The sequence below is a fragment of the Bolinopsis microptera genome, chromosome 2 (assembly GCF_026151205.1).
Source record: "Bolinopsis microptera isolate Bmic1 chromosome 2, MBARI_Bmic_1.0, whole genome shotgun sequence".
Lineage (NCBI taxonomy): Eukaryota > Metazoa > Ctenophora > Tentaculata > Lobata > Bolinopsidae > Bolinopsis > Bolinopsis microptera.
The window spans coordinates 5,745,740-5,771,388 of record NC_087073.1 but is presented as its reverse complement, the minus strand read 5'-3'; the positions used below and the strand labels follow the sequence as shown (position 1 = coordinate 5,771,388).

The 25,649-nt window shown below is 40.4% G+C and overlaps 1 protein-coding gene across 1 annotated transcript in view; it reads left to right on the top strand.

Annotated features, from left to right (window-relative positions):
• The window catches only part of LOC134811025 (cytoplasmic polyadenylation element-binding protein 4-like), a 39,658-nt gene that overhangs the window by 2,414 nt on the left and 11,595 nt on the right, over nucleotides 1–25,649 (top strand). Inside the window, exons 2-6 of the mRNA XM_063817730.1 lie at nucleotides 16,037–16,203; nucleotides 20,205–20,627; nucleotides 23,397–23,622; nucleotides 25,131–25,244; nucleotides 25,509–25,598. Of these exons, the coding sequence (XP_063673800.1) occupies nucleotides 16,037–16,203; nucleotides 20,205–20,627; nucleotides 23,397–23,622; nucleotides 25,131–25,244; nucleotides 25,509–25,598 (1,020 nt within the window). The remainder of the gene's footprint in view (nucleotides 1–16,036; nucleotides 16,204–20,204; nucleotides 20,628–23,396; nucleotides 23,623–25,130; nucleotides 25,245–25,508; nucleotides 25,599–25,649) is intronic.

The following is a 25,649-nucleotide window of genomic DNA, read 5'->3' as shown; positions in this document are numbered from 1 at the left end:
ATGCGTATACATGCGTGCGTATAGTTACAATAAACGTCCAACATTTGTGGCTATATATCAGTTCTTAGTCCCCCTAGTTTTGGTATCTTTGCAAAACATCAAGGTTTGAATGTAAATGTGTGTCCGATCCAATGATCAATAGAATAGTGTGAGCGGAAAGCAGTAAACAATAATCTAATAACTTAATTAATAATAAATATATGTTAATCGTTTCTCTTGATCTCCTTAAAAACCCTAATTTAAGTAACTTAAAATGCGCTATATTAAAGGATCTTCACCGTACATGTAAGGTATCAGTGGAACCTAAACGTTGACCTTATTAGAGGTCCTGACCTAAAGACAGGCGTGCTTGATACCATTGTGTCATTACTAGAGGATTACAGAGCAGATTATTTGACTAATTTGACAAAACACTGGTGTAGGGAGCCCTAACTCGACTGGGTGCTCTCATCTAGATTGCAGCCTCAGGAGCCAGATTTTACAGTAACTCAGGTTCAATATTATAATGTTAATGTTAGTTATGAGGTTGGAGCATGCTGTGCACTCCTTCAGACCAGACGGCAACTATGGGACAGATTCATGACATTTGAAATTCCGTGGCAGCTTTGACCTTGGATTAATTAGTCTCCTCCATTTTAGTCTGGAGAAATCTCCCTAGGTTCCTGAAAATCAGCAGAAGTTAGTGTCCAGTGTACTAACAGGCTTCTCATAGGCCTGCTCCACCTGCTGCATGCTGCAAACCTTACATCCAACTCTTAATTTCCCACTGTGCAACTCGTAGGGGTACAGGGAGGTACCCTCAGACCGTACCAGTATGTGTGTTACTGGTTAGGGAGGTACCTGTAGAAGGATAGTATGTGTGTTACTGGTTTTAGTTATCCAATTTAGTTACTTCCGGTTCACCCACGTTAGTAATTGACCCAGCCTCTATTGCCACCCCGCGTTTAGTGCAACTCATGATCTACAAGGTAAAAGTAAAGCAAATATCTCCGCCGAATTATACCCGTTTGTGTGTCCGTGTGTCCGGTGTGTCCGTGTGGTGTAAATATGGCGGTGCTCGCTCGGTGCCACTTCCGAGTCAATAAAGAGGTGACACGGGCATAGCACCGAGAGAGAGAGGTGTACATAAACACTGTTATAATACAATTACACTTCCGAACGGATCCTCTGACACTGATTTGCGAGGTGCAGTCACGTGGTCTTGTTTGAGCCGTTAATTGGGGGATGAGCTGCTACTCGTCTTCTTATTGGTTACAGTCAGGGTGCTCTTGTTAAGTGTTATGGTGGGGTGGGTAAGAGAGAGGGGCCGTTTCCTCCTCCACCACCTGGCACTTTGTACAGTACGAACACTCCAACATTATTATAAGCCCAAACATTGGGCAAGTCCGCTTGTGGGGTATTTAGCATGTCGTCAAGAATGGGCTTATGCAGTGTTTCCAGCCGGATTCCTGCGCTTTAAGTACTGCCAGGCATTCTAGACTTTGACACTGATGTTAGGAGTTTGACGTAGCACATTGTTACTTGGAATGTAAAGCACTCCCATTCCGCAACATGTGTGTACAGACGTAAAAGGACAAATATTTGATATGATTTTATGAAAAAGTGTACGAATAGACGAATGGGGATGCCATAGAAAAAACCTTTTGTGTAACAATTCTCGATATAATACCATTTGATTGTGCTGCATTTTAATTATACGCATCTCAATACTCGCGATCAAACAATAAATGTATCTTTTCTTGATATATTTACTACAAATATATTCCTCAGAACTTCGTCAGACAAGGACACCAATTAATAAACAAAACCGGAGAATTAGTTTCGCAGCAATTCTTATGGCTTTGAATTGATAGATAGACAGCACGAAAACAGCTTGATTAGAGCCCATTTGGCAATATGCTAATATGACACCTTACCTCTCTCTCCCTCTCTCTCCCTCTCTCTCTCTCTCTCTCTCTCTCTCTCTCTCTCTCTCTCTCTACAGTATCGTATATTTCCAACAAGTATATCCTGTAGCCAAACAGTTGAGAATGTTTACTTTTTCTTTGCACCATGTGACAGCCACCAGATCTCGAAAGTTCTTAAAATCTCCCTGTCCACTGACCTTGCTATAAAGATTCTCTCAGCCCAGGTTACAGAGCAATTATGAGATTATGTGATTGATGACGTTGTACTTATTAACCCTCTCCCAATGACCGCCCTTCGAATCTCAGACATCAGACATTTCCGGGCAAAGTCAATTTGCGTGGGATCCAGTTTTTAAACAGTCTCTCTCTCTCTCTCTGTTCTGGTCAACGGTTTCTGGCCTCTTACGTTAAGATGGAGGCCTTCTCACCGTGCCCACAGAATGCAACTCCTGCTAGCTGCACGCCAGGACTCCCAAAGTATATACGAAATCATAAAATAATAAATATCAATGCAACAGACCCCTGGAGTCTTGAAGCTGTCACTACCTGTCTCAGAGCAAACCCACTTCCGTTGTAGTACTTCTGCGGGTAGACAAGGGACTTCCGAGCAAGGTCAAAGCCTGGGAGATATGTCTCTATGCGGAGATGGGCCTAGGTTGAGTTCCTAGTATGGGATTTAGCGAAAGTTCCTGGTGAAGAATCCAAGGAGGTTACCCAAAAGAGTTTTCCCTATCCAGTCTTGTCGACTGTTCCACAAATTTGAAGATATGATGTAGTTTACTGGTGTTAAGGTAGAGTTTACCAATTATTGTCATTCTGAACGTCATGATCTGGATGCACTTGTAGAGGAGGTGCTGGGATGTTGCTGCTTCTCCTGAAAAGTGTTCGCAATCTTGCGTCTTGAAGTTGACGTTGTTTGCCACGTTCTGAAAATAAACTAGTGGGCTGTGACCTATTCTGAAAGCGACCATGTTAGCCATCTGATGTGAGTTCCAGAAAAATTAAAGTTCCTGTATTTAATTTGTGGAGGAACATCACAAGTGGAATGTTCCTTTGTCACTGAGTGTGGCCTATTTGGGAGGAAGGGTTCTGGTCCTATGGGGATGTTGTTGGATTGATCGTCCCTTGCGAATTCTTCCGATAGTTCTTTACCGTATACTCCTTAATGTCCTGGAACGAAGTCCTACTCGATGTGAATACCTAGTGAGTTGGTCTGAGATGTTCAGAACGAACCTGGAGTTAAAACTGGTGCTGTTAAGCGCTTTAAATGCAGCCTGGGAATCTGAGAGGAATTTATGATTGATGGAGATCCTAAGTTATCATAAGTCCAGATACTTGCCATGTATAACGCAAATAGCGGGTATGATTTCCTCAATTAACCTGAAGGAGGAATGTCAGTCCTGAATTGTTACCATGTAACGTCGAGCTAAAAAAATGAATCAAAAGACTGAGTAATGCATTCGATAAATATTGTATGTTCTATTTGCATCCCCTAAGCATTGCATTGATGTTTATTCCTGATCCGGTTAGCTTTGCGTCTCAGAACTAAAGAGGTCCACTATGCTTTAGTGAGCTATGCTCGCCACCAGGGTACTGTAGATCTAAGGGTTCCCCGTGTAATGGCCAATGGGGCAGGCTGTGAAAAAGCAGCTCTGCAGGATGTTCGAGATGAACTGTTTTCGAGTGTTGAGATCTTCCGCTGTAGAAACTGAATAGAACCAGTAAGGGTGTCAGTCAAACTCTGCTGCTACTAGATGATTGTAGAGCGTCCAGTCACACTTCAATGTAGAGTGTGGCAAAGCTAACCCGGTCCCCTGAAAAGTGGTTACTGGAGGAAGAAGTGCCAGGAATTCTCGCTATCAGTGTGTCCTCGTAGTCAGAGTTTAAATCCCTAATTCTGTCTTATCACGAGCCTGTGTCTAGCGTGTGTCAGCCCTTACGCATTAGCTGTTTTAACTGAAAAGACCTGAAAAGTGGTTACTGGAGGGAGAAGTGCCAGGACTACTCAATATCAGTGTGTCCTTGTAGTCAGGATGAGCGAATTGGAATCCCTAGCTCTGTGGTGGGTGACTTCGATGGGACCTGAAAGCTGAAAGAGAATTTCCTGGTGATTTAGTAGCTCTTAGAGCTAGGTATCTGTGTCCAATGTATCGTCATTTGTGTGTGTACTATCTTGTAACCTGATATCTGAAAGAGAAATTTCCTGGTGCTTGGTAGCTGTTAGTGTTGACTTCCTGGTTCCTATGGGAACTTTGAGTTGGCAAGGCCCAACCTTTGTACTCAACAAGAGAGCACACCACCCGTTAGTGCCAACCAGGCCACACCACGTGGAGGTTCGGAGAGGATTTCGTGACCCGTTCTTAAACAGTATATTTCCTTGTTCTTCGGTCGTTATTGTTGTCGTGAACTCGCCAAACAGTCGTATAATTGTCGTTGAACCCCGCAACCACAGACTACCATTTTGATTGGTCGAGTTTGTGATCCGAGTATCAAGGTAGGGTGACAATAGATTGAACCACTGTAGAATTACTAGCTTCAGTTGGTATCTTTAGGGGGAGTCCCTCTCCTCTCGGACACCATTATAACTCATATATAATATACGTGTCGCGGCGACGTGCTTTGTCCACGAAAATGCACTTAAGTTACTGTAACGGTACAAGCGGTTAGTGCAAATATGGGTCGACACATTTCATACTGATCACGCTGTTAGATTCATTGTCGATTGAAATAATGACATAAAATTTTTACCGACTTCCATTAGATATTCTACTAGAGAAAATGAAAGAAAATGAGTAACTGGTTTTATGCCTTCGTTAGATTGAGCAATGTAAAAATAGTAATGATGGAACATTTAAATTCAATGGTCGACTTAACTTGTGTCTACTGCAGCATTGTCCAAGAAATATTATCGATTCAAACTTTCAAACTTAAAGGGTAGTAAAACATATTTATCCATAATAAATTAATCAATTTATAAGTACCTAGTATAGTTACACACTGAGCATTAGTGAGTTGTAGATGATACAACTTCTAATCAGCGCGATCAGAAACCTCGCTTGGGCTTAGAATTTGTAGCCTTACTTAAAACTTCTCAAATACCTTTCCTCTACTTCCAGAAAGAGTAACAATAACTCCGGCACAATCTCTAGCTCCGAAGAATGTAACCATATTACTGATTGGATTGGCAAGAAAATGCGATCCGGAACAAGTGCAACCACATTACGCAGAACCACATTGTTGTCATCTAACTAGGCCCACGTGCAACATGACGTCACACCACGTGACAGCAGCTTTTTACCGTTTACGTCACGTGACAGCTGCTTTTCCACGGTTATATACCTCACTGAACCAGGAGAGTCGATATTATTGCAGGTACCAACTTCTGGTGTACAAGAGTCATTATGTGGGTCCATAACTCCTTTTAGTATAGCATTATGTATACCAGGACGTACCCGAGACGTTGTGCATAATGGTGAGGGGTCGGGTTACAAATCAGTAACCACAATTGTTACGTCAACAGTACGGGAGAGAGAGAGAGAGGGGAGAGGGGAGAGGGGAGATTTGACAATGGGTGCAGTATAGTTGGTGATGTGTTATAACATCTACTCTCCTGCCTCCTCTCCAATGAGGGTGCTAGTTCTTTGTTGCGCTCTCAGGTCACGATCTTAATGCTCCGTCCCACGTAACAGAGCCACTAACATTTCTACTTTTTGGCATTTGGGGGCCGTGATTTGTCTAAAAATGATCAAATTCTCGATTATAGCATTTAGTTTGCGTCGTTGGAAAAAGTCAGAACCTTGTCGTTATCTCGATGTTGCACGTCATGAATATTCGTATCGGTAGTGACAGTTTTTCTTTACATTCGTTTTATCAGCGTATCGGATCGCCACGACGTGTCGCTTCCGAGCTTTCACTTCCACAGTTCCAGGATGGACTGATTCTCGCGTGACTAACGGAATGACAGGCAAATCCAGCAAGTTCCATATTGTTCTAAAAGACAGACCTGAATATGTGTTTTACACGCGCCAGTGTTGTTAATACCACCTGAAAAAGGACACGTTAAATTCGGCGTGTGTACCCTGGGTTGTGGGTATCATATCTCACAACTTGTCGCAGCAGGTTATTTTCTAGAATAATCAATATAATGGTGTGTATATTATTCGCTCTTCACTTTATCAGTGTTTATAATGTAGCGTGTCGTGATTATCAACTGAAGATAGCATTATTGTATCTGTCTTCGCAAGCTTCTCGCATATTTGTACATTCGCATAATTATCCATAATTGTGCAGATGATTAACGCAGAAATCATGGGAAATACCGTTTTAACCAATTTAAAGTGAAGCGAAATCCAATATGTCCTCTCTTAATTCCCTGGTTCGTGTTGAAAATGGGGAATCTCGTTTTTCTTCCCGTTCTCTTAATCTCTTATCTCCCCTACATCAGATTATAGAGATCTCATTCAATTCTCCTTCACCCCTTCGTTAATTACTCTTGGAATCTGGAGCGATGCACACTCGGCGAACATATGTTCATCCGTCTCATTAAATTTGAGGTTTCCTTTGCCGATATTATATTTCGCATTTTCTCTGAAAGTATGACGCCCACTTGTCCTTTCTCCCAATATGATCCTCGAGACTTTTGTCAGGTCTTGTAGTGAACATGTCCTAATAGCACAGGCTCAGAACGATTGAATAAACCGTATTTTAATGCGTATAAAGGTTTCAATATGGAGATGGAATGACGATTGCGTCTGTTTAAAGTAATAATGCGGTCCCGTCCTTGTCACTCCTCCCGCTCCCCTAATTAACTTTATATTGCTACTCACCTGTCAATACCGCCACACCGACAGCTACCCAACCAGAGGCCTGGAAACTTGCCACGTGGCTGTTCTCAGCCAATCAGAAGCGGAGAATCTCGTCACGTGGGCGTTCTCAGCCAATCGGAACTGTCATTTGGAAACAATCCAATCAGGTACCTGCCACTATCGGAGTAGCTAAAGGTTCAAATGAGTAGCCACCCCCGGGTACCCTCCCTTCCTCTTCAGTGCTCTGTTTTAGAAGGGGCGTTATACTGACTATCTTACTGTTCAGGATATTATAGTCGTCCTGGTGGGTAGATTCATACTTTTCATGAAGTTTTGATGATGTTTTGGTGGTCGGCGTTAGCAAATCAAATGTTTAATTTCTCATCTGCTGATCATGGTTTTCTGAGAATAATATCTTGTGATAGAGTTGATTACATGATATCGTTCATTTCACTCACCAGTACTGAATATTCTAAATGTTCCATTGCTTTCAAAGATTTCTTAAAGGTTAGGAGGTTATTACAAAAATATAAAAATCTCTGGTAAATCAAAGTGAACTCTTGTACTCTCCTATTCGATCAGATAGATTGAATAATCACTCGGAAATTCTACTACGATTAAGGTTGAATTAATGTTAACTTTCACTAAAAGTCATAGATTCTTATAGATTAATAATACGTTATATATTATTTCTTGGCATTACATCCAGCCTAATCAAAATTAATGAGATTTTTAAATTTATATTAATCAAGTAATGTTGCCTCTTAAACAGTCTGATAGAATTCAGCATTTCCAATTATATGGAGTGTTAAATATGCACTTATTCCAATAATATTACGCAGTGTTGAATATGCACTTATTCCAATTACAGTAAAACCCCGATTTACCGCGCCCCGATTTACCGCAAACCCTGATTTACCGCGGTTGTTTCCTTTCCCCCAAACTCCGCGGTAAATCGGGGTTTTACTGTATATGTAGTGTTAAATATGCACTTACTCCAATTATATGCAGTGTTAAATATAATGCACTTATTCCAATTATATCATGCAGTGTTAAATATGCAGTATGCACGTAAGAGGTAAGATTACTATTAGTAAGTCGGAATATTTGTCTCGCTATGTATAGCACTGTCATACGATATAACCTAAACCAACCGATGATAACGCAACAAATGAATCTAATAAACTCTCGAGGAAAGCTTCCTTAAAATTTTCCTCTTTTACTCATGTCACCCAAATTCCCGGAATTTGGCAAAGGAACTTCTCATATTATCACCGTTATCTCAAGTCTGTAAACCTATCAAAGTTTACAATTTTGTAAAAGCAAGCTTAGTTTTCAATGTAAGTAGATTAATGAGTTGAGCCCATGCCCGTTTTGAATAGAGATCAAACTGGGTTGAAATGACTGATCGTGACCTCCTGAAATGTCCCTTAAAGATTCCCCTTGATAACGTTGGAGTCGTAGGACGTAGCACCTTAAGGGGGCAAACACCAAAACAGTGGTTTGTGCCGTCCAGACCAAATGACCTCATAGGCAGTTCAGTGACCTTCTACCGCACCGTTTCCACACCAAAAAAAAATTATTTTGAGAATACCCATTTTTGTAATCGAGCATTTCCTGGTTAAGAGTGCAATTTTCGGAAAAAATTATTTTGTGGTTGAGACGCTATAAGTTAATCATTTCTTGCGGTATCGGGTTGAAATTTTGCTCGCCGTTTATTCACATCTATGTCAAGGTGTGTGTAAAATCTTGATATCGTATCTAAAAAGGCTGGTGTGTTATGAATTTTTAAAGTCAAAAAGCTAAAATTGTCCTTTTCAGGCTTATTTTAACAAAAAGTCAGTCAGGGAAGATCGGATTATTTGATGCTTGACATCAAATTGTTCTCTGAATTCTGGCGCAGTTTTTGATGCCCTCAAAAATGTTTTTACTCATTCACCTTCTGATCTATTGGACCTCAAAGCCAAACAACAAATTTAGGCACATTTTTCGTTTTTAATATTTACTGATTTTTCTAAAGTTTTGATAGGAATGTGCTAGTGACTTTTTGAAGGGTGCAAAATAACCGCAACTAGCACATTTATATACGAGTTATGAACAACAAAACACCCTAAAATGCTTCCCTTTGAAGTTATGAGAGAAAATGTGATTTTTTATCTGCAAAGCCAAAAAATCACATTTTTTCCCATAACTTCAAAGGGAAGCATTTTAGGGTGTTTTGTTGTTCATAACTCGTATATAAATGTGCTAGTTGCGGTTATTTTGCACCCTTCAAAAAGTCACTAGCACATTCCTATCAAAACTTTAGAAAAATCAGTAAATATTAAAAACGAAAAATGTGCCTAAATTTGTTGTTTGGCTTTGAGGTCCAATAGATCAGAAGGTGAATGAGTAAAAACATTTTTGAGGGCATCAAAAACTGCGCCAGAATTCAGAGAACAATTTGATGTCAAGCATCAAATAATCCGATCTTCCCTGACTGACTTTTTGTTAAAATAAGCCTGAAAAGGACAATTTTAGCTTTTTGACTTTAAAAATTCATAACACACCAGCCTTTTTAGATACGATATCAAGATTTTACACACACCTTGACATAGATGTGAATAAACGGCGAGCAAAATTTCAACCCGATACCGCAAGAAATGATTAACTTATAGCGTCTCAACCACAAAATAATTTTTTCCGAAAATTGCACTCTTAACCAGGAAATGCTCGATTACAAAAATGGGTATTCTCAAAATAATTTTTTTTGGTGTGGAAACGGTGCGGTAGAAGGTCACTGAACTGCCTATGAGGTCATTTGGTCTGGACAGATTTGGTGTATGCCCCCTTAAACCAGCTTCTACTCGTATCTCAATGTTCCTCTGTTTTTCTACATTGATATCTCACTAAAAAGTCGTCTCACTCCTCCCACGAGATTAACGTCTCGTATTTATAATGATTATCTTTGGTTAAAGGAACTGACTGCTCACACTCGCGCACTCCTTTCCTGCTAATTGCACGACACTTACAAGCCTGTACAAAATAAGCCTGTACATTCGCCCACCACTGAGCTCACGGACTCACTAGCTCCAGCTTCTTCATTGATTAATTTAGCGCACGTGACTCGACAATAACATCCTGATTTGTTGCCTAGCAATCACCTGACTGTGTGCCTGTTTTACGATGGGTTGCCTGGGAGTCACGTGCTGGAATCCCTGCTTCCTTATTGGCCGGAGGGCGAGCGCTAATGAACATGTGCGTCTAGAATGCGGCTGATCAACTAGGTCCGATATATCGCCCAGGATTATTGATGAATGTAGCGGTGTATTATCTAGCTGTTAGCTGGATGTGTAGAGCACGTGATTGTTTTTATCACGTGACCCTCCACCACATCATGACATTGTCACCCCGGCAACAATCCCCCTCACGTACATCCCATGATTGAAGTGTACAGGATTAGGACGGTATTTGGGGTTATGGTATTGTTCAGCCTCAGTGTACCTGTTTAACCCTCTATTGTACGCCTTTAGCTGCTCTACTGTCAACCTCCAACCACTTAGTAAATACGAGATATAACACTGTTTGTAAGTGCTATACTATTCTACTCTACCATTTATCCAACATTGTCTACCGAGATCGGTTCAAGAATCAAATTTGTCATTCATTGTCCGACCTTGCAATATTGGTTCCATCCATTTTATGATTTATCGATTTCCATTCACGTTATTGTTAACAATTCAATCCCTTTCGTCAGAAAGGAATAGTTTAGCGATTCAGGTGCAAAATTTGTAGAGTTCATTACAAATTTTGCCCGAATGATTACAACTAATAAATAATGTTCCGATCCGGATATTACAATAATTTAGCCTACTAGACATTTAAAAAATCGAAATTTTGTAACAAAGTAACTCCGATAGTAACCATAGAAACCATAGCAGCCATTAGATCCAGCTCAAACTGTGTTCTCCTGCGGTGATCTGTAGTATCGCTCTCTCAAACTAAAACTTGAGCTCTAAATTGCAACAAGTGTTGCTTAGCCTGCATCTTCAAACTGCCTCCACCACCCGTGATGTCACTTTATACTCTCTGCCCACAACCACGTGATCCTCCCTACAACGCCGGGGTCACGTGATAAGTCACATGACAGCCCACGTGACAGTGTGAGCTCCTATGCAGGGCGAGGAAGGAGAGAGGCCCGAGAGGGGAGTTCGGGATACTCAATATCTGATTTGGCGCAGCTCCACCTCTCCCTTCCCTTTGATAGTCCATACTCCTTTATAAACTCCATTTTTCGTCATTTCCGTTCAGACCTCTTCGGTTTTTTCAACTAGGTTAAGACTTTACCGACATGGTTTTCTTTTAAATAGTCAACATCTTCCGATCACATTTCCTCTGTTGTTATGACTCCCCGCTAACACCAAGTAACATGTTTGTTGAACTCCTTAAATATGTCAAATAGCTGCTCACCAACAGTACTAAAACAGAGCTAGAGTTTCTGTGAGAACTTTCTCTTTTCCCATGACTGGTTACAGTTTCCGTCTTCTCCCAGTCTTGTGAATTCAGTTTCACAGTTCACAGTACTGTTAAACTGTACAGAGAGAGAAAGTGTCACAGACGAGCTGCAACACCTGAAATAAGGTTCACAAACTGTGTGGCTGTGTTAATGACAGTAACTAGTCCAGTCTCGGATTGGGAAGGTTGTGGTCGTACCAACTGCAACAGTAGTCACGTGACCTCTTCAACTGCAACATAGTTCTGTCACGTGACACTGTCACCGGTCACGTGACACCGGCATCTTCAACTGTAGCAATGTTGTGTACTTTCAACACTACTATATTATTATAACAAATAATCTGAGATCATGACTACGAGGTTGTTACATTGAAACGTAGTATACTAAACGTAGTATAGAGCAATTCATTATCCTGATAAGAGCCTTTTCCTTGTCGCAATAAACGGGAACACTACAGATTTTGCCCCAGAACTAATTCTGAGTTTTATCACGTGCCGTGTTGTGGCAGGAGTGAAACGTTCCCAGGATTACTTGATGTAATATTATACATGTTAACTGGTTGCTCATGTTAGATCGACTGGCGTGTGACGTCACTGGCGTGTGACGTCACCGATAAATTTATTTTATAATTCTGGAACAACTTATCACTTATCGGGAACAAAGTTTTACTACTGGTGGAATTAGGGGTGAAGTACAGACTTTACTAGTACGTGATACTGCATACATAACTTATTGGAAATATGTTTAACAGTGAGGACTGGAACTGCGACATTATTCCATCAACAAGTAACTTGAGTAAGGTTTGTCACGTGAAAGTCGTGCCTTTATTGCAGTGCCTAGGTTTAGGTTTTCTCACAGTGCCGTTACCATTATAGGAAAACTAGGTGATTCAGAACGGTAAACGTTTTGGCTTTACTATTCTCTAGTATTATCCATAAAACTGTCACACTTAATTTAAAATCAAAAGTTAGGACTTGCTCTTAAAATTAACATTTTAAGTACCTATTAAAAAATGGCCTTTCTAATTCTGAAGTTCATAATTTTGCTTATTGAAATATGGAGAATACGAGATATAGTTGCTTTGCACCATATCTATTCACATTATACAACGAGCACAAAGTGGCCTGGCTTAAGCATCAACAAGGGGACTGTAAACGAAATAATTATTTTCAAAATCTTTCTTTTTCTTTTTAGTAAATTATATTAATATTAAATCTAAATCTTATGATATTGTTATTATCTTAACAGTTACTGTTTTAACTTAAGATTTTAAATTTGTATTCCTTGTATTCCTTATAGAACTTAACAGTACTTAATATGTTTCCGTTACTTGGGGAACCTATGTTTCCGTTACTTGGGGAACCTATGTTTCCGTTACTTGGGGAACCTATGTTTCCGTTACTTGTGTTGAAAATAAAGTCACATACTCAGGACATACCCATGTCAACCGCCACTACTGTGTAATTTGGAACTGTTGACCGCCGCCCTATTACAGTTTCACGGTGCATGCCTCCGACTACGGACAGTAAAACAAGATCTCCTGATATAATAATACGAGTATGTAGTTATAATACAATATATGATATATAATATATAATATAGTATAACTATAAGTTACGGAGTTATAACCGATCTTTAGTGCCTGAGGAAACCTTGAAACCTTGAACGTTCAACCGTTCTTGAAGATTTGTTTTTGTGGGTCAGACCTGATCTTTAACTCCCGTAATATTTACCAGTGACTATGTTTAACAGCCTAACGATTTAAGTTGCCAGACTTGTTTTCTCGGAATAGATCCTATTTCAAATGGATCTGTCCGCATTTCTTTGACAACTGCATCTGCCTTGTGCCGCGCCGGTCCATTTAATATCTGGAATATCTCTGTTTCTTTTATATATTATATCTAAGTGAACTTGCCTCGAGAGTTTGGTAATGGGTCTGATGTTGTTCCCAGGATATGTGACAGAAACCGGCGGCCCTGGCAACTTACGTCCAATTTTCGTGGACAATCACTCAAGAAATCTCTTTCAGTGGTTCCTTGAAGATCTGGTATTTTGATTAGATTTTCTGCTGGAGCACCGTGTTCTTTAGAACTGCTTGACATGTGCCAACTAAGCTATTTGTCTCTTCGTGCGAATTAGTCTGAAAGTTGATACTTTAATGATACATTAGTACCTGTTTACTTGGACCGACACCAATGGTTTTGTTAAATAACATAGAGCTCCTTTTTCTGTGGAAGCAGTTGCTGGGTCAATCACTACCAGCGCTATATTATCAAACATATTTTTGGTTGTAAATAGACTGCTGCATTAATTCTCCAGCCATGAGTATAAATAGTTATCCATCATTTCTTTAAACCTTGCGCTGAATTTTACTTGTAATCAAGTATCGCTGTGATTTCTGTAAAAAAGTTACAAGAGCTTACAAAATAAAGTAAGAGGATTAATGTACCAGTGTTAATGATGTCATCAAAACGTTAATAATAAGGCAATATGAAAAATGTTTGCAATGATCTCATTGCTTGAGCCTTGAGCAGTAGTGCACAATGTAGTAAGTCTAAGAGTACAATATTCTGGAGCTACCCGAATTATAGCACTCAGATACAGACCCCTCAGATACAGACCCCTCCCTCCAACATCCTGATCCGCTGAGTACCTTAACCCTCGCTTTAGAGGATAAAGTGTCCTCCGCACAACCAAACACACCAGGCTCTCCCAGTGTAAACATGGCACTACCCACCCCTCTTCCACTCACAATTGAGCTACCGGATCACGTGGTACTTCCCCGCCAGTAATAGTTGAGGTAGACAGTCACGTGATGATGTCACGTGGTCTAGTCACGTGGTTTAAAGTAGTACTCATGTGTAAGCATGGGTTCTGAGCATTGAGGAGGCGTTTGTAAGGAGGCTCACTTGTGTGTGTGGGCACTGGAATATGCCGTTATGGGATCACACTCATCTCATTCATTACCGTTGCCCCTTTTTGGGTCAAATCTTCGACCATATTTTGTGGTTCTACGGAATCTTACTTTGTTATTACTGCCTTAGATGGCATTTAGTTTCTCAGAAATGCTGGGAATTGTCGGAGATCCCAACAACTAGATAGTCGTGTCCAAGATACAAGTTAAGCTAGTTAGCAGTGTCCAAGTTTAGAGTGTGTCAAGATAGTGTAGTTAGCGAGATCTCCTGTTGTTACTCTGCTCACTTCCTGGCAGGCTGGTCCCGGCTCTGCTTTTCCTCTGCTTGCAGTTTCCAGCTCGCTGACTTGCTCTAATTCTCAGTTAATTACTCTTCAGTAGGTGATGGAGGTGGGTCCGCTAGTTAGGATATTGTAGCAGATATCTCCAAAGTGGCAGTTGTAAAAGCGGAACCCCCTCCTGGAGGGTGGTTGTCTGATTGTCACACCGACCACCCCGCACAAACCACTCCTGGAACCTGCTTTCTTTTCTTACTTCTGCTAATTATCAACTCATTTGCCGACATATACTAATGTTTGGTTACTTGGAGAGGATTAGATGAAAAGACCCTGTACGCTTCGGTTTAGAGTTATGGCAACCGATTGTCTTAGAGAAGCGCCAGCTTTTTCATAGAGATTTGGCACGTCTTTCTGTCTCGTCTTGCAAAACAAATAGCTCGCTCTGCCAAAACAACACAAACTGAACCGGATAGGTAACCAATGATTAGATCTCTCTTTTAACTCTGTAGTTAGAGTAGAACAGGGCACAGCAAGCTACTTACTCGAGAATAACGGCTACAGTATTGATCAAGTGTAACGGTCCTCACAAGCATGAATCAAGCAGCTGCACAAGCACGCTTCCAGTCCAGCTGCACGTTGTACCTGTTGTCCTGGTTACCATGCACGTTGTACCAGCTGGATATCCCATCTTACATCATGCATGTTATCTAACAACCTTACCTTGTAACCTGATAACTTCAAATACTTGAACCACTTCCTCTGCTACATTCTAGTTTCGGTTTCTAAAGTTTCTGAGAGTCTGGCCTTCTTAGCAACATTTCATTTCCATGTAATATTTATTGAGAGTCGTGATTTTACCGGTGCTTGTGAAATTCGATCCCATTACGGGGTTTATTGTTATTCTTTGAGAGGCTATTAACAACCACTTATCTAATTATCTCCTAATCTTATCTTTATATTCTATAACAATTACTATCAGATTGGCTGAACCCCCTTATCATGATGATTGGTACAAATTAAATTATGTTTAACCTATTTGCCAAGATCTATGTTCAAGATATGATTCCAATCACTTTAATCACCTTGTGTGTCAATAGAAGCGTTACATTAAATGGGATTCCAATTAGCGTCTAATTAGTGCACCTTATCTACCTGTTATAAACGTACTTGAATATGGTTTGTTGTTTCGTTTCCTTGATATTCGCTCTCTTCATTGTACAATGTACATTGCGACATTGCCAGTGTCTGAGCTGTCTAAATCTAATCACCTTTATAGTTTTATTTGCAAGTTTTTACCATGTCTCATGATAAGTAAGCGACATTGCTAATGTGCGTTTTTAGATGGTCTCCCCTTGTTGATTTTACTTTTATATCTTATATTTTATTCTACTACTTTTATTCTACTTCTTACATTGAACTTGTTGTTTGGTAGTATTATCTGAAACTGCCTGCTTTTTATCAGGGTCACCACACATTCAGTAAAAGCTTTCTTGTCACCTTCTCCACACTGTTGTAACCCTAACAGCCAAGACATTTAGTAAAGTTTTGGCCACACTATATTATATAAATACCCTCGTTTTACCTCACTAACTTCAGTCTCCACACGTACCTAACCTCGTTTTTCCTCCCATGTACAGTGAGTAGCGGCGTGGTGCAACAACGTAAAATGTACGACTTGATAACAGACCACAACCAGCCGCTAACAGGACCCCAGTACAACAACACCAACTACTCCTTGTTTGGGATCCAGGACCAGACCCCGGATCATCTCCAGAACTACAACACTGTCCTCCACCCCATCAAGGTTAGTCAGTTTTACTTTCTACCTTTTAGTATGAACGGTTGTGCTATTTTACAGTAGGGTTAGGGTAGGGTTTTATAACTTTGGTCACCCACGAATAATGGGGTGAGAACCCTGGCTTGAAACCCCAAATATCTAGTATGTAACTTAGTTCTTCGGTAAAAAGGAAAATCCTTCGAATTCAGATTAAAAAACCAGTTTGTGAGAAACTTTTGCGTATTAACTTTATTGCATGGCTTAACTCTTTGAACGTAATCATAGAATCATCGACCATCAAACTATGTTCCCATTTTTTATACACTGTACCGCGAGTTAAGGCCATATTCGGGCCCAATCATAGATCAGACATATAATCACTTATTATAGCCACACGTCTTTAAGTTTAAAGATCGAGCTGATAATATTCTGATTAATAATACACTACACGAAACTGAAAGTTGAACGGAATTAATTATAAATATTTACTTATCAATTTGTGTCACGTAGGGTGTAAAGTGCATGTACTAACTCTGTAATTTAGATTGACTTATTAATTTCTTGCGTAGTACACAATTGTCTGAAAATTAGTTGATTAAAACCGTGTTATTAATGAGATGAAATGATATATTAATGAGATGGAATTAATTGAAAACTGAAAACTCGTGAATGTACTAGAATATGTACTACAAATGAGACATTATATCAAGAGTTAGAGACAATAACTGGATTCATCAGAAGTTTAATAAATATTTTTGAACCTTTACAAAATGAGCTTCGCTTAAAAACGGTATAGCTTAGAACTACATGCTTGAAAAATAGCGCTTTGCAAGTCCGTTGAATTGACGTGAAACTCTTACAGCTAATGTCAATCCTTTTATCCTTATTATCATTGCGCAAGGTCTATAGAGTTATAGAAGAATCATTACTATTTAGCCTAGCTATTTCTTTGCTCTCGTTTGGTTAGTCAGAACGTTAACCTTTTAACGTCCAGGTTGATTTGAAAAAGCCGACCATCATAGGTTAATCGTAGATTTAACATTCAAGTTGTTCATATGATTACGAAACTTCTAAAAATTCCCAGTATAATATTGGAGATCCTGCATTGTATTCAAAAAATACCCGCCTGAAGATTTCGTTGGTTCCATTTTGAAGGCTCGCTTTAAAGTTCCCGTTTATAAAGTTTCTGAAAGCTTGACCGCGTAATAACTTAATGCAGCGCTTATCCACTTCTGAATTTCTCAGAATGTCTACCTACCCTCTCTCGGTAAACAGATTATACACAAAGTGCTCCCCAGCCAGTCTAATAAGTGATTAAGTAATTACCGCTCTAATTAGTAATTACCCCACTTTAACTGACCCGACATTTGCAAGTAAGGTGCGTTCCATGTGGACCTTTTAGAATCAAAACAGGAAGCGCTGAAAATTATGGGTCACATGTTTCCAGATCCCATGCAAGCCCAACATCCTAAATTTGGTTTAATTTGTCCGAAATGCTCCGGTCGAGTCCACGTAATTGCTGGATTAACGAGTGCCGGATAATTTTCTCTGGCTCAGGATAATATCCTAGATATTTTAGTACAATCTTGGCACCATTTCCCAAGAAAGATTCTTCGTATTGACCGGTATAATGTGAACGTTGAACATAGGAACACTCATTCTGATGAAAGAAATTTAATATGACCGTAAAAATAATGCCTGATGATATACCACACTATCATGTCTATATCTCCTAAACGAGTTGACCTAGCCTTATCATCGGGATGATTACTATGGTATTAAAATAATATTATTTATGTCTGAACCGCTCTGCCTATACATAGTTTAATGTGCAGATTACACCTGACAAGAGATTATACCTACAGTTAAAGTTTTCATTGCTACTCAGTTCCCGGAATGTATTTGCCTATTTCTCAGTATGAAGTACCATCAAACCAATCTGGATACCATTCTGAACTTATTTCGCTTCTGCCTTGTCGCTCTCTTTAAATAAAGTACGAATCACCAGAAGGTAAATCTTGACGCATCATACCTGCTGGAATGAACCGCTCAATATAGTGGCCACGGCTCATTATCACGCTCATCCGCTCTTTGAGAAAACGAAATAGCACGATACTTGACGCAGTGTACATTTTAGTGTTTGAGTATCGCGTTAAATCATGTCTTTAGAATATTTCGAGCGTTTTTGAACGGACGCTTTAAATTTAAACTTGTAGAACTTGTATGATGTTTTATAATTGCTCAGGAAGTCGTTAGAGGTTTACTTAAATGCTCATTGAGCCCATTTTAATATCGCATCAAGTTGACTAATTCAAATGTTTAGCTCAATATTTGCAATCAAAAATTTGAAAAAATGACGCAATAGAATCGGTCAGTTTGATTCCCGGATAGAAGACTTTTGTAGCAATCACACCGGCTCTTTCTCTACCTTGAATCGCTAACATTTGCGATTACTTTACTATATTTAGCTTTCTCTTAGAACTATCAGGACAACTGCGGGACCGTCAGTACTGATTTTTATCTTTCCATTCGCCTCTCTCAAGTACATCGGAGGAGAAGGAGAGCTTTGTTAAAGATACCTGATTTACTTGAGTAGTTAACGGTGTTCTTGTAGGCGGTATGGATCTGTATTGGCTCCCTAACGACTACTACAACCTGGTAAGAGTGGTTTAGGTCTTCACTCTTTGTTTTTGTTTCATAAGAGTAGCTTAAAGGCATTGCAGTTAGTCAGCATTACAGTGGAATAGTTTAAAGCTAATGTTATCTTAGATAGCCTGCGTCTCAGTGCTGACCTTGCTCCAGGATACTATCCGGTAGTACCCTCTCTCATGTGATAACGAAACTTCCACCCGTACATGTTTACCCGTGATTAGCCTGACCGGACCTTGCGGCTTGCAATGTGCTCACCCACCAATCATACCCGCTCTGTCATACCACGTGACTTCCTGTCAGCCAGTCAGATCTCTTAGTTCGTGTCACGTGTCTCAGGTCCGGCTTTTGTAGGAAGTGTGGTCCATATAAGGGCTAATAATGGCAATGCTTGGTCGAGTTGGGTATTGATATGGAATGTTACCAAGGTAACACACGCGACAAACCTAAGTCATACACGTGGGCACTCCTAGTCACAGTCCCGAGCAATTCTCGAACATTCCGCTCGTATTATCACCGTCTTCCCCCTCCAACTCCGTCCAGCTTCTCAAATATTAGCGCATTTTACCGGTACATCGCACATTTGTTACTCAATGCAAAATTTGGTCCTACTCTGCTCATGTTAGCCTGGATAGCCAGGAAACTGAGGTAGCGACGAGGCGAGGCCAGGTAACCGTAATGCAACCGTCAGATAGGTGTAGATTTTAGTGACCTAAATCCATCCAATTATCCTTAATCTGGAATCTAATTGACAGGAAGCTCTTGTGGCGCCACCAGTATTCACAAAACATGCGAAGAAAATTTGTACTCTTATTAAAACATATTTTCTAATACACGCCTACCTTCGGAATGCTGACATAGGCAAGACTGAAATTAGCGAAATGTCTCTGACTGAAGAGTTCACAATCGCAAGTTCTACTGAACTCCAGGATTCTTTACTCTAGGGTTTCTGCTTCGTGTTTACCACCACACTCCCGAAATGGAACTTGAGAACCAGGTTTCCATGGCCTCCCTGGCTTCAGTCCAAATATAATGTAACTCAACTGTCTCTAAATTTAAATCGTTAGTCCACAAATTAGAGAAACCAATTTATCCAATTTTCCGGATCAACGACCTTATTTTTGAGAAAATTCCGCGCCGACACATTATTCGATACCCAACAATATAGGTACTTTACTTATAACTTAATAAGCTTATAATAACTGTGATTTGATCTGTGATAACACATAAAGCGCCTCATGTATGTGACATATATTTTTACATCATTCAGAACGAATCTTTGTCACCAAATACAATAACGGCTTCCGAATTTTGATTAAGTCATGATTCAATAACTCGACCTGGTAACACGCTCAGTGAGTAAACCTCAAACTTTTCAGTGCGAGCAACAGCCTCAGCAGCAGCAGCAGCAACAGCAGCAACAGCAGCCGCCCCAACAGCAGCAGCAGAACTGGGCACCAAGGATGTCGACCCAGGCCCCACAGATGCCCCAGATGCCGGCTGTGCAGCAGGTTCCCCAACAGTCCCAACCTGACCAGGTCTCAAACGGAGGAGACTCTAACCGTCACACTCCCTCCACATCCTCTTCTCCTAAGGAGACTGATCTGACCAGTATTTGGAGCACTGATCCCAGTGGGGTCAATGTGTCGCTTAGCAACGTCGTCAACGTGTCACTTAGCAACGCGCTTAGCGAGAAACTCAACATCAAGAACGACAACATGACCCCCGGACCCAACCCTCCTTCCACCGGGATCAACAACATGGCCAGTCTCAACACTCTGGCCAATATGAACCGGCTCCAGGTAACTTGCTATGTAACAACTATCTGCTTCTGCAGAAGTTTGAAATAAAACTATCTACTTCTACAGAATATATTAATCTCTGTATTCAAATATTTGTTCGCAATTGTATTTCTAATGATACATGTATTTCTCTTGAACTCTTTCCGACTAAAGGAAGTGGTTATTGATTTGCGATGTAAATAAATAAAATGAAGTTTAACTTCTCATGATGCCATCACACCATTCATTAAACATAAATTACGTCAAATTCCCAGTAACCAATAACTACTGTAACAATGTCCCATTACTCGAGACAAACCACTGAGCAGTGAGCAGTGAGCAGTGAGCAGTGAGCAGTGAGCAGTGAGCAGTGAGCACTGAGCAGTGAGCACTGAGCAGTGAGCACTGAGCAGTGAGCACTGAGCACTGAGCACTGAGCACTGAGCACTGAGCACTGAGCACTGAGCACTGAGCACTGAGCACTGAGCACTGAGCACTGAGCACTGAGCACTGAGCACTGAGCACTGAGCACTGAGCACTGAGCACTGCCTCTTCTCACGGAAAGAGCCACATTTTTACACCACCTTTGAACAAATAAAACAATACATTGTTGCAAGATGTAGACATGCATAGTGTACTACATATTGTGAATCTAAACAACCTCATTTATTTGGCTTAATTGAGAACCAATCGACTACATGAAACCCATTTTCTTGGCGTATTTTTGGTGCAATTTATTAGTTTCTCAAAGGAAAGGGAGGGTTATTATAGTATACGTCATTTAGTTGGTTAACAGACTTAATGATGTTATTGGCACCATTAAATCTGTAAAAGTCTAGAGGGTCTTTCATAGAGTAGGCAGTCCAATAGCTTGAATCTCTCAAAAAGCTTCAATAGAAAGCAACCTTATTTTTTAATTATTGTTAGTCACGGCATCACCACAGTGGATATTACATTTTTGCAATTGGCTCTTTGTACCAAAAACCCATTAGAGTGGTTTCTGGAGTAAACAGTAAACACCTGCAGCTGATACAGCAGGTGACCTACTGTATCCAATCAACCGAGAGTTCAGAAATAAATGCAAAGGAAAACTTGTCAATAACCATTTGGAAGATGCATTATCCCTTATATTATAACTTTCCCCATGTACACGGGAAAACTTTTCTTTTCATAAGGAAAAGTACAAAATATAAATATTATTATTCAATGACAATGTTATGATTATTCAATGAATATTGAGTATATTATACTCAATATTCATTCTGTGAAGTTAGAGTAAAGTACCACACAGCGAACTGCCCACGTGTTAGTATAGGTATGTGTACACGTGTAAGGGTTAGATGATGTACAATGTACTCCCTCTTCCTCATCCTAAGAGAAGCCTTGAGGCTCTGCTCTTTACTTTACAGTCACATGCTCATCACATAATAACTTGTTTGTCATTGCCATTTACATTCTACATGACTACTCATCATCATTAATACAAGGTAGCCTTTCCGAGCCCAATGTCAAAAGCACGCGCCGTCAGTATACCCGGAAATGAGAACTCTCTTTCTCTTTCTCTTTTGGTGCTCGCTCCTACGGGGTCCGTGAGGGTGTGATCATATGCTATTCTAGCACTTTATTCCCTCCAATTAGCCGTGTTAATGGGATCTTGGTGTGCAGGTCTGATTCTCTCTCAGTGAGCTCTGAACACTGTTTAGTCTGATGTAGTGAGCTCTGAACACTGTTCAGTCTGATGTAGTGAGCTCTGAACACTGTTCAGTCTGATGTAGTGAGCTCTGAACACTGTTCAGTCTGATGTAGTGAGCTCTGAACACTGTTCAGTCTGATGTAGTGAGCTCTGGACACTGTTCAGTCTGATGCTCTTTTGAAACAGTCGGTACAGAGCGGTGCTCTTTAATGGAGAGTAGTAAAGGTGGCCCTGAGGATACTGAAATACTGAAGTGCAGTCTGTTGTGAACTCAGGAGACACAGTTAGGGGGATTTAGAGAGAACATATTAGAGTTAGTAGAGAATGTACCTGTATTTCACCTTAAGTAGGGTCAAACTAGGCTCACTTTCAATGGGAAATGCTAATGAATTGTAGAGTATACTCACTATGCATATTACATACCCCTCCTGTTCATCTTGACACGTCCAGTGTATAATCACCTGTGGTTTATGGAATAAGTTACTGACATGCTCCTCCGGCTGAGAAGATTGGTTCTGTCACTAAAAAGAGGAAGAAAGTTCCGTAGAATGGTCCCGAGTAAGGGAGATCCTGAGTAAGGGTGGTACAATGTTGGTAATTGCGACGACAGCAGCTTGTCAGCGGTGGACTGTCACTTAATCTGATAATCTCTCTAGTCTTTCTGTGATGCCACTCTTCGACTTCACCTAATTAACAGAATCTCTAATTATCAGGCCCCCTAACTACCTAATCATCAGACCCCATAATTATTAGACCCCCTAATTATCAGACCCCATATGTATTTTGTAGGACCTCCCGTAGCTATGCAGATGTGGGTTAAACCTCCTTACAGCCCGATGATCCATGTGTTTAGAGGCCGTTTATATTAGATGTTTAAAGGAGTTAACTGAACTTTAACTGTATTGTATGGCTCGGTGTGACTCTGAAGCCATCCAAAACAATAAATGTCAAAAAGACGTTGAGGTTCAGTCTACCACTGAAATTAAAAACATGCCCAGTTCACCACGGAATGTAACATTCACAACTGAACCTAACCTAAATATCTAACCTGAATATCTAACGCTAAACTGGAATGTAAAACGTGTCAACAATTTCAGGCTTCCCTAATGTCCATGAAACCGAACATGATGTCAAACATGATGCTTGGACAGATGCCAGCCCTGGACCCCAAGCTAAGCATGCTTCTAGAACATGCTCCTAGATGGATGGCTAACAACTCTCTTAACGGACTCATGCAGCCCTCCCAGTTCATTCAGCCCAATCACATGGGTATTCCCGGGCTTATTGACACCGGTGATAGGAACCAGTACAACCACATCGACGGTAAGTCTGTCTTCTCTTACCCATTAATTTGAGTGACTTGTGTAAGTGTGAGGGAGGCTGCGTGTCAGCGATCATGATGATGTGTGTCGTGTGTATGTGTGTGTGTGTGTGTATATGTGTTCATAAAATCCGTTATGTTATCAAGTGTTAAGATGCGAGTGTGCAAATGAGTGTAGGTACAGTGTCTCGACTGGTGCATACCTTATTTTGTCTGGAATGTATGTAGGTACCAGGGGAGAAAGTGGAACTTTACTCTTGAAAAACTTCTTTTCAATATTACCGCAATTATGTGGCCCAATCCAACACCCGTAGTCTCACGGTCCATATTTAGCAACTTCCTTTTTTCTTCTCCACATATATACAGTCCATACATCACGAAAATTTGATTTAAAGTTTAAACAACATAACATTGTTTTATATGCTGATAATGCCCATATTTTTGTCGGGATTTGAATAACAACGTACCAGGGGTCTTGGTGCGTGTCGGGTGGTTAACAAGAGGTAGACACGGCGAGGTCAAGTTTCACCTACACTAACACTAACACTAACAGTTAAACCTTGTTTAATTAACAAAACAACATGCCTGTCATTTAATCAATATCATTGTCCGGGTCATGTCCCTGTTTGTAGTGAGATTAGTTAGACAGGCGAGTTATTAGGCTGCAGCCTGCGTGTCAACCTTACACAGCCGCTCATATTACTGGCATAATTCAACCGTAAGTCAACTTTTGTTCACCTGATCACTGACAATGATCATGTTCAGCTCACTGCGGGTGGGATTGTTGAAATGAAATGAGGATTAGGTCATCGTTATTCTTGCGGCTAAAGAAGATACAAATAATTGTGAAATTGGACACCCTTCCACGCCGAACTAAACCCAAAAGTGAAACCCCGTAAAAACAGTGAATACAATCTGATTTGTGAAGTTAATGTGAACCGAGTTATACGTATAGATCTGCTGTGTAATTGTGACGATATATTCTGATAGTGCATTATACCGGCACTGCTCATCCTGACAGGTCAGGTCCCGCAACATGTCAATAAAATGTCATTTAGAGCACGGTATTATTGGCCCGATATTACAGCTGTTCAATATCTACTCAGCAGGTAGAGCTCTCAACCAGTGGTTGTAATACTGTCGTTGCTATAGTAACCCTTACCTTATCACAAGGAACTCTGAGACCTCTAATAAAATCACTCTCTCACAACTTTCCTTACTCTCACTCACTTACTCCCCCATATCCACTATCTCACGCATGTAAATTGAGATTCGTCGCGAAATTTCAGACGCAATATTAACTGTGCGAGATATTTAAGCTCTAAAATCTTAAATTTTAATTTGAACGATCATGATGTGCCCGGTCGAGTACACTTACAGTCAGGGTACCGAGCCAGCGAAACGTGCGGAATTTCACTTAAAGCAAGCACTTTACTTACAGTAAGCGCCGCTGAATAGCGGCTCCAAGTTGAGTAGTAAACGGCCGTTTAATTCGGATATCATTTTCCAGACAAGCAAGATGCAGTGGTGACGTGGTGCGGAGAGTTACCTCCCAGAAGGTACAAGACACCCACCTACAGCTGCAAAGTCTTCCTAGGGGGTGTACCTTGGGACATCACTGAAGGTATGGTCTTATCTACTTTTAAAACTTTTGATTTTGTTTATGAAAGTTTCCGAAAGCGATCCTTTCTTCAATTGTTTATGTGGTGAATTTTCTGGCTGAGTGACTGTGAATCGTGTTTAGAACGTCAAATTCAATGGAAAACAATCGTTATCATATCCCATTATCCGTCGAGACTATTCAATTACATGATTTACATTTAAGTAGCTCGAAACTAGGTCTACAGATATAATAATGTAATGTAATACTCTAATAACTTAATTTCAGTGGGTCTGATTGCCTGCTTTGAGAAGTTCGGTAGTCTGAAGATTGAGTGGCCAGGAAAGGATGACCGTCACAACAGACACCCGCCAAAAGGTAAAGGTACTTCACGCTCAGCTTCTAATTTAGTAAAATAGTTACCGTTTG